At 44.1% G+C, this 9253-nt stretch overlaps 4 protein-coding genes across 4 annotated transcripts; 2 read left to right on the top strand and 2 right to left on the bottom strand.

The window, feature by feature from the left end:
* The first annotated feature begins 338 nt into the window (after positions 1-338).
* Pc (chromodomain protein polycomb) lies at positions 339-3146 on the top strand. The gene is made up of 2 exons (XM_017079244.4): positions 339-563; positions 887-3146. Exons 1-2 carry the CDS (start codon positions 447-449, stop codon positions 1949-1951), a joined length of 1182 nt encoding a protein of 393 aa, XP_016934733.1. The 5' UTR covers positions 339-446; the 3' UTR covers positions 1952-3146.
* Positions 3059-4474, bottom strand: LOC108013395 (probable serine hydrolase). The gene is made up of 2 exons (XM_017079245.4): positions 4259-4474; positions 3059-4200 (listed from the first exon to the last, which is right to left on the bottom strand). Exons 1-2 carry the CDS (start codon positions 4355-4357, stop codon positions 3307-3309), a joined length of 993 nt encoding a protein of 330 aa, XP_016934734.2. The 5' UTR covers positions 4358-4474; the 3' UTR covers positions 3059-3306.
* Positions 4475-5167: 693 nt separating this feature from the next.
* Positions 5168-6772, top strand: LOC108012444 (probable serine hydrolase). The gene is made up of 2 exons (XM_017077814.4): positions 5168-5358; positions 5696-6772. The coding sequence occupies exons 1-2, from the start codon at positions 5260-5262 to the stop codon at positions 6638-6640; spliced, it is 1044 nt and encodes a 347-aa protein (XP_016933303.2). The 5' UTR covers positions 5168-5259; the 3' UTR covers positions 6641-6772.
* A 1207-nt stretch (positions 6773-7979) lies between these two features.
* Cpr78Cc (Cuticular protein 78Cc) lies at positions 7980-8717 on the bottom strand. Its single transcript, XM_017078138.4, has 2 exons — positions 8559-8717; positions 7980-8501 (listed from the first exon to the last, which is right to left on the bottom strand). The coding sequence occupies exons 1-2, from the start codon at positions 8568-8570 to the stop codon at positions 8151-8153; spliced, it is 363 nt and encodes a 120-aa protein (XP_016933627.2). The 5' UTR covers positions 8571-8717; the 3' UTR covers positions 7980-8150.
* Positions 8718-9253: the final 536 nt, after the last annotated feature.

Below are 9253 nucleotides of genomic sequence, written 5' to 3'. Positions count from 1 at the left end.
CGACTCTGTACTAAGCCCATGAGGCATATGGTTCGTGTCTTAGATATATGTCAAGCTAACAACACTCATGCGCCAGGGCTACCCTAAGACTCGTTCGATAGTATCGATACCATAAAACTTTTGGGAAAACCACAGACTGACGACTGTCGACGTTTTCTCTACGCTTATAAACTAAATTATAAATGATTAAAATAAAATTGAGTTAATTCCATTTATTTAATTCAGTTTAATTTGCTATTCACTAATTTAAGAGAAAATATCGATAGATACCTATTTTTCAGAGTGACCGCTTGGAATATTTTTGAAGAAGTATTTTTATCGGTATAATGTGATACATTGATCCGCGGTCACACTGAACAGAACAGAATTTGTAAAGTAAACCAAACCCGAAGTTAATTGCAAATAACGCGAATAATCAAACGATCCGCGCAGATAATTAATTAAAAATGACTGGTCGTGGCAAGGGGGGCAAGGGGAAGGTGGTGCGCGAGAATGCGACCGACGATCGGGACGATTTTCTCGTGTACGCGGCCGAGAAAATCATCCAAAAGCGCGTTAGAAAGGTGAGCGAGCGTAAACAAATGCGAAAAGGGCGATGAAAACGCGGTGGAAGGCAGGAAATGCAGAACGCAATATGCGCAGCACACGCAGGATATATGTATATTCCGCAAGGTCACATGTCCTTCGACATTTTTTGGCCAGAGGACATCTGCTGCAGCAACCACCATTTGCACGCTGCATGTGTGTGTGTGCGTAGTGCGTGCGCCTGTGTGTGCGTGTGTATGTGTGGCGTGTGTTTTTGTTGTTATTGCGCTTGATGGAAAATCAATTAGTTGTCTAAGAAAATGCAATCATCAACCCCCTGCTTATTTCGTCAATTTTCCAGGGCATCGTGGAGTACCGCGTCAAGTGGAAGGGCTGGAACCAGCGCTACAACACCTGGGAACCGGAGGTAAACATCCTCGATCGCCGCCTGATCGACATCTACGAACAGAGCAACAAATCCTCGGGCACGCCCTCCAAGCGAGGCCTCAAGAAGAAGGAGAAGGAGCCCGATCCGGAGCCGGAATCCGAGGAGGATGAGTACACCTTTACCGGCGATGATGTGGACACCAACCGGGCCACCACTTCTGCGGCCGGGCAGGATCAGGAGGGCAAGAAGGAGAAGAAGCACCATCATCACCACCACCATCATCACCACATCAAGTCCGAGCGCAGCATTGGACGTCGCTCGGAATCCCCGCTGACGCACCATCATCACCATCACCACCACGATTCCAAGCGGCAGCGCATGGATCACAGCTCCTCCTCGAACAGCAGCTCCACGCACAACTCCTTTGTCCCCGAGGCGGACACCAACTCGTCCAGCTCCGAGGATCAGCCACTGATTGGCACCAAGCGCAAGGCCGAAGTGCTTAAGGAGTCGGGCAAGATCGGAGTGACGATCAAGACCTCGCCAGATGGCCCTACACTAAAGCCTCAGCCGGCACAGCAGTTAACGCCCATCCAGCAGCAGCAACAGCCTTCACAGGATCAGCAGCAGGCGGAGAAGGTGGCCAACGAGGCAGCCACGCCGCTAAAGTCCGAGCTGCAGGTCACCCCGCTAGCCATTGACGCCACAACGGCCACACCCGCTGAATCCGGAGCAGAGGAAGAGGAGGTAGCCAGCGAGGAGGGCAACCAGCAGACGCCACAGGTTCCGCCCGAGAACAACAACATACCAAAGCCGTGCAACAACCTGGCCCTCAACCAGAAGCAGCCGCTTACTCCTCTTTCGCCGCGCGCCCTGCCGCCACGCTTCTGGCTGCCGGCCAAGTGCAACATATCCAACCGCGTGGTCATCACCGATGTAACCGTCAACCTGGAGACCGTCACAATACGCGAGTGCAAAACGGAGCGGGGTTTTTTTCGGGAGCGCGACATGAAGGGCGACTCGTCGCCAGTAGCCTGAGCTGCGGCCCAAACAAAACCCGGAAAATCGAAACGGAAACCTGAAACAATTGTAAATAGACAAACCAAAATGGGGGAAAGTTGAGTGGAGCACTAACAAATCGACACTAGATGTTGCTAAGCATTTTGTCTTTAGAACGTAACTTATTTATTGTATTTATTTTTAGCGTAGTTATTAGATTGTTGTTTTATTACAATGTTTGAAGTGCAAGAGTAGCTTGGGCAATCGCAAATCGCTCATTTACTAAAATTTTTATTATTGATTTTAATTATTTTTCCTAATATTTTACACTCAATTTTATTCATTTATTTTTACAACTGCAATATTTTTCCGCCTAAATTAGGATCTCTATTGTTTACTGTCCCTTCTGCAATATCGCTTTTTTGAGCTCTACCTATATTTTAGTGAATGAACGAAATGCTGCGACTGCTTAACTTGCCACTGCATTAGATTGTAAAACCTGCAGCATAGATATGTATGTCGTACATATATTTATTTACCGCATATTGTATATTTTTCTACAACACTTTGAATCTGATTGAGAACAACACAAGACACTCATATGCTACAAAACTCCATGCGAAACCGAAGCAATTGTTGAATACGCTTGATATACAATTATATACAAATGAAGAAGTATATATTCGAGTATGTCACCAAGTTGGCTATCCCAATGTTGTAATTGTTTAAAATTATATTTCCTCGCGCCGACTGATTTTACAAAAGAAACCCCCAAAAAAATATATATGTAGTTTGGAAAATATTTTTAGAATTTAGCTAACCACAATCTCCACTTAATATTTATTTTAAAATGTTCTACTTTTAGCAGTCATCCGAGGCTCAAGTGCTGACTTTATGGGTTCCGAACGGTGCAGTGCACAGATTATTCCAAATCGAGCCCATAGACTCAATACTTAACTCCTATGATTATTACACTATTTTTTACCGCTTTGCAAATGGAATCTTCGTGGGAGCTGTGGGGAATCCTCAAGCTCTTGTTTATTTCTCACGGTTCCTGTGAGGTGAGTTCCATTTGTGTTAGCTTTTTATTGGCTAGTTTTAGTTACGGCGCTAATTCCACACAAAAAAACAAATTAACTCAAAATGTGTATTTTGAAGTTTGTAATGTAGTGTTTAACTTTAATGTTATTGCCGGTATCGATTGTACATAATAAATTAAATAGAAGCAACCAAATGTGCTTTGTTTGGGTATTTTCTACTGTTGAGATTGATTTGCGTATAATATCCAGTCAATATCATCAATCCGCGTCAGGGGGAAATTTATCACTAGGAGTAGTCTACCAATCATCTAGTTTGTACAATGCCTAAATGTCAAGGTCGATGGAAAGCCGATCTCATAAGGGCCGATACTTGTTGATAAATGAGTTAATGATGGGCGCCACCTTTTCCGGCTCATTAAGGTGCACATGGTGGGTTCCTTCAACCTCGTGGAACTCGAACAGGGGATTCTTTTGCAGCTCCGCCAATACTTCGTCAAAGTACTCCTTGCGCTCGTAGTAAGGAGCCTGCAGGGCCTTGATAAACAGATGCGGGCACTTGATCCTGCGCGCCATCTCCATGGGAACCTCCTGGTGCAGCGTGTAGAATAGCGAAGACTTAAGTCGGTTGTCGCGTGAGAAGTAATACTTGTGCGGCTCGTGCGTCGAGGGTCTGCAGTTCCGTTGCAGTAGATACTTGCAGGCATCCAGAGATACGGATTTGTTTGAGCCCTCGTGCAGCCGAGTCACCAACTGATCCCATTCGTAGGAGGGTGGCTCTGAGCCACTCTTAAGGCGGCGTTCCAGCTTCAAGGTGGACTCAATTCGTTCGGCCAGCGCATCCACAATACTGCGGGAACTCCGAACGGGCGGTTTAAGTACATCCAGGCCCACAAACAGATCCACTTTATCGGGGAACAGAGCACTGAACACAAAGCCATTGATGGAGCTCATCGAGTGGGCCAGTATGGAGATCTTGTCCCAGTTGTACTCGTCCATAAGGCGTCGAGTGATCAGCACAAGGTCGATGGAGTGGTAGGAAGAGCCAGCTGGCAGCCACGAGGAGAGTCCATGTCCCGGGGCATCGATTGAAAGGAAGGAGAGATGCGATGGCAGGAGCGGAGCCAAAGTATCGAAGGTCCCGGCATTGTCCTGCCAGCCGTGCATGCCCACAATGGGCCGCACGTGCTTGGGTCCATACCATTTTCCCGCTAAGTGTCCCCATGGAACGGGTATGCTGATTTCGTCGAACTGCCAAGCGAAAGTCGAGGTTATTATGGGATAAAACCAGAAGGACGGTGGAACCTACATGCTTGGTGACAATCTTCAGGGGTCTGGTGGGTCCACTGCTGGCGTTCCGGACATTCGGTAGCAGCTTCAGCAGACGTAGACTCCTTGACACCTTCATTTTGACGTAAGATTTGTTTTTTTCGTTGGGTAATGCTACGTTCTTCTACCGCGACCTATGCGCGACTAATGTTCTGGCAGTGATTTCACCACACATGGATGACGATAAGGCAGCTCTGGCAGATGAACTTTGTTCTTGGTACGTAATATCTGAGAAAACTATGTTTTAGCAAGGTTTTAACCTGGTCATCATTCGCTGGCGCCTGCTGGCAACCCACAACACTGGTCGAAAACTTGTTGCGTGCGTTTCCCAACACTATGTTTTCGTTTATGCGTAGAAAGTTCGAGCACTTTGTTAAAGTAAATAAAAAGCAGATCAATTAAGTTATTTTTAATGTAAATTTGTATAATCTGGTTTTGATGCCATCTAGGCAATATGAAGTGACTATAAGTTTCAAAAAATGTCATAAGCTAATAGAAGAAAAATTTAAACTTCATATATACTCGCCGCATAAACGTTGCCGCCCATTCTCAAGTTTAATGAACAGCTGTAGATAAGTGTTTATTTTTCGTTTGCTCGCTGTTTTCACCTGTTTGTTGTGCGATTTTATGACAATTAAATACATTTTTAAATAAAGATAGTATCATTAATAGAAGGTGAAACACAAATATAAGTGAAACCTAATGCTTAAAGGCACGACAAGAAGGAAACGTGAGCTATGATTCGCCAAGGAGATCACCTTGACCTTTGAGACCTTTATTGAGGCGCCGGCATCGATTCGGATATTATAATAAATTTATATATTTTTCACGATTTCTCTTTAATGTTTACTTTCGGATTTTCTATGTACATATCTTCGCCTTTGTTAACTAATCGCCCTGCTAATCTCCACAGCTCGCTACTGATAAGCACCGAAATTAGCTAAACTTTGGAACTGGAGCTCATTCGGTTTTCAAGCAGAAATGGACTCGGACGACAACTCAAGTGGCACAACCGGTAGTGATCTGGGCCAGCGCTATCGACATGCAGGGGACTTAACTGGCGAAGCCCCAACTAGACCCGTAAGTGTACTTTGAACCAATCCGCTGCAACTCTTATTGCAAGGGAGTTAAATACTGTAGTTCCAGGAAACTTGCAAAGTAATGTAACAGATGGTATTCTACAAATAGATACATATATGATTTTTATCAACATTGACCATTACCTTTAAAAACAAGCGAACGTGCTGTTTTGATTTTGATAAAGACTCCTTAAAGTTTATGAAGAACCATCGTCCAACATCTAAAGTAGAAAAACTATAAGATTGCTGTTTGTACGATCACAAAAGTAAAGATACACTTAGATTTCACAGTTTCCCTTAATAAATTTCGAGTCTTACAAGATTCTCTGTCTTTTAAGTTCTCAGAGATCAGCATTACGGTTCCGTGGGGACATATATCTGGCAAATGGTACGGCCCACAAAATGTTCAACCGATTCTGGGTCTTCACGGCTGGCAGGACAACGCGGGCACTTTCGATCGACTGATGCCGCTGCTTTCGCCGGACGTGGCCTTTCTCGCCATCGATCTTCCTGGCCACGGGTTATCCTCCCGACTGCCCGATGGTTGCTACTACAACTCAGTGGATAATCTATATGTTATCCGGCTGATCATGAAGCAGTACAAGTGGGAGAAGGTTTCCCTTGTTGGACACTCCATGTCGTCGATTATATGCTTTGTGTTCGCCGCTGTCTTTCCAGACAAAGTGGATATGATTATTGGCATTGATGCCCTGAAGCCCCATCAACGTCCGTACCCCTCGGTTATAAGGACCATGGAGACCCGACTGGATGAGTTCCTGCGCGAGGACGAGAGGAATCGGAGCAAGAACGAGCCGCCGAGCTACACCTACGATGAACTTATCGAAAGGGTGTACATTGGCACCTTCCATTCGGTGAACAAGGAGCATTGCAAGCATTTGATGGCCCGCAACATTGGCAAGTCTGAGAAGTACCCTGACAAGTACTTCTTCTGCCGCGATCGGCGCCTCAAGTTCTACAACTATGCCATTGGCTCGCAGGAGCTCTGCGTGGAGATGGCCAATCGGATCACATGTCCTTACTTGTTCATCAAGGCCGCCCAGTCCTCTTATTTCGAGGACAAGAAGTACTATGACGAGGTGCTGGATGTGCTGGTGAAGAAGTCCAACTTCGAGTACCTGGAGGTTAATGGCTCGCACCATGTGCACATAAACGACCCGGAGGCCATTATCGCACCGGTCAACAACTTTATCCAGCGGTTCGGACCGGCGGCCGTGGCTGCATCCCGCCAGAAAGCCAAGGAGGCGAAGGAGAGCAAGCTCTAGACGGTACATACAATGGTAAATGGAGCTTATTTATTGTGCATATATTGCACAGGTTATTATACTTAATTGTTGATTATGTGATCGCGGCAGAGGACTCGGCTCTGCTATAAATACACAATGTACATATGCCGAGAGGTTGTTCGACTCCGATTAATGGGGAAGTCGTGAAGGATACCGGGAAACTGGTTATGCGTACAACTTAACCCTTTTGGAAGCGCGTTTAGTATGGATTTCAAAACATATTTTTGACAAACTAGGAAAAACTCACTTTAAATGGTTACTGTAATACACAGCCTTGACATTTCAAAATTGTATTCTCTATCAAGAAACAAATTTTTTGAGTTTATTTTTTTTCTATAATTTATAGTTCATAATGTCGATCTACAAAGTGAAAAGAAAAACAATTTCATATCCTTCAAAAGTTATTAGCTTTCAGATAATTGTTCTAAGAAACTGTGTTAATTCTACTGTAACGATTTCTTTATGACTGACTGTGATTAGGCTTATATTTTTCAGTCCCCAGCAACAAAAGGAACTTGTCTTTCAATAGTAGTTGAGTAGTTGACCTACATCTTCCCCAAGTAGAATCCCAGCAGCGAAAGTGTTAATAACCCGCAAACCAGTTTCCCAAATCCCAGCCGGCTGTTGCATCATTTTCTAGACTCTTTCTTGGCAACATCATCGTTTTCTGTTGTCGGCCCGCTGTGGAGGTCAGCCTCAGTCGGATTTACATGGAAATGATTTTTTAAAAGATATATTTTTAAAAATAACTGAACTGAGGCAACAGGGAAAAGAAGACAAGTAAGTTGATGGCCCTGCGGCTTCCACATTTGTCTGCACTCGTGTTGCTTCTGCTGAGTTTTTTCTTTTGCCTTGGTCAGTTCCTGGGTCTGGTTCGCAGTGTGATAAATGATCTTGGACAGCCGCTTAATTTGTCTTAAAATGGTAACACATTCAACATGCAAGAAGTATTGATTTAATTTAGAAAAACACCTAAAAACAAGATGGATTTGTGTTCCTGAATCAGATGTTATTTTGATGAATGAACTGATATGGGAACCATAGTTTACTAGGCATAAGGAATGGCTTTGAAAAATAAGACATTCGGAGATAATTTGACAGCGTTTTTAAATTCATTCATTAGCGTCTTTAAATTTAAACCCGCATCTAAAAATAATTATAGCTTGACTGTGTGACGCTCGAAAAACATATAAGATAATATAAATTTTATGCAACTTGGGGGTTAATATTATGAATTCAAATGAGACGGCGGGACTTTCAAGCTGCAATCTAGTACACCGCATTTTTTGCCGATTTCCATAATTAAAACCAACTTAGCTCTGTTCAAATGATCAGCATGGCTGTGGGTATATTTGATGGAATTTTTCAAAGTATTATTTGTTTTTTTTTGTTTTGTTTTATGGGTTTATGTACAGACTTGTTAGAACTAGGTATAACTCATTTTAGCAAAAGCACTGACTAGGCTTTAAATGGGGTATCCAATTCGGAATTAACGTTCTTGTGGTGGGTGGGCGGCAATGTATTCCAGGGCGCGGAGGATGGCCTCTGGGATTGGAGGAGGGGTGGGAAGGTGAGCGCCCTGGGGCTGGAATCCGTTCTCGTCGGCGATGTAGGTCAGCGAGATGGGAATGCCTTCGGGGGAGATGTAGTTGCTGTTTCCGGTGGCACCATTGCTGTTGCCGGATTCCTGGGCCTGGATGCCATTGCTGGTCTCGAAGGCATAGTTGTAGTTGCCCTCGGGATCGGCAGGGTCGACGTCCTGGCGGGTGATCACGGCATCCTTGTTGATGTTATCCGCATGGACATTGGCCAGCAACAGGGCGGCGAGGAGGCAGAGCGTCTGAAACGGTTACACGATCACGATCTGAATCCTTCCGGGCTGACAAAGTCTACTCACTAGCTTGAACATCTTGCTGGTTGATGGGTTGGTATATGGTAAAATCCACACTGGTTGGGTGATCTTCGCAGGCGGTGGCTTTTATAGCCAGCCAACGGCAGCGACGACTTTGGCGTTGGCGTCGCCACTGCTGACGTCTCTAATCTGGCTCTGAACTCCAAACAGCCGCTCCAAACTAAATATCAAACTTAATACGTTTGTGTGTTTTTTCGGCAAAGAGCAGCATACCGATCGACTTTAATAAAATTCAGCGCAGCCGCTGAAAAACAAAAAAAAACTAGAAAGGAGGTTTGGCTTTGGTCACCGGATTGCGGAATACCCTCGCCAGATGATGCAATATAGAAGGATTTACCAAGAAGCATGATCATTTTGCCAAGCCACATTTAAATTGCTACTTCCCGCAGCATATGAATAACACCGGAAATTATTTTCTTTATGATTGATCGATTTTACGATCCGATTCAGGCCATACTTCATATGACATTGTGTTTTTAACTGTATACTAAGGATATTATAAATTTTCTTTCTTTATTAGATATAAGTAAAGGAACAAATACTTTTAGTTTAGTTTGGAACAACAGATATTTACGTACATTGTAAGAACTACCTTAATAATATTTTTTAATTTTGTTATTTATGTATGTGGCCTATTTCACACTTTAATTGCTTCCTCCACAAGAATTTTGGATCTGCAC

This window comes from Drosophila suzukii, chromosome 3, assembly GCF_043229965.1.
Source record: "Drosophila suzukii chromosome 3, CBGP_Dsuzu_IsoJpt1.0, whole genome shotgun sequence".
In the NCBI taxonomy this organism is placed as follows: domain Eukaryota; kingdom Metazoa; phylum Arthropoda; class Insecta; order Diptera; family Drosophilidae; genus Drosophila; species Drosophila suzukii.
Note: the sequence above shows the minus strand (reverse complement) of the source record. Positions and strands in the feature narration are given on the sequence as shown.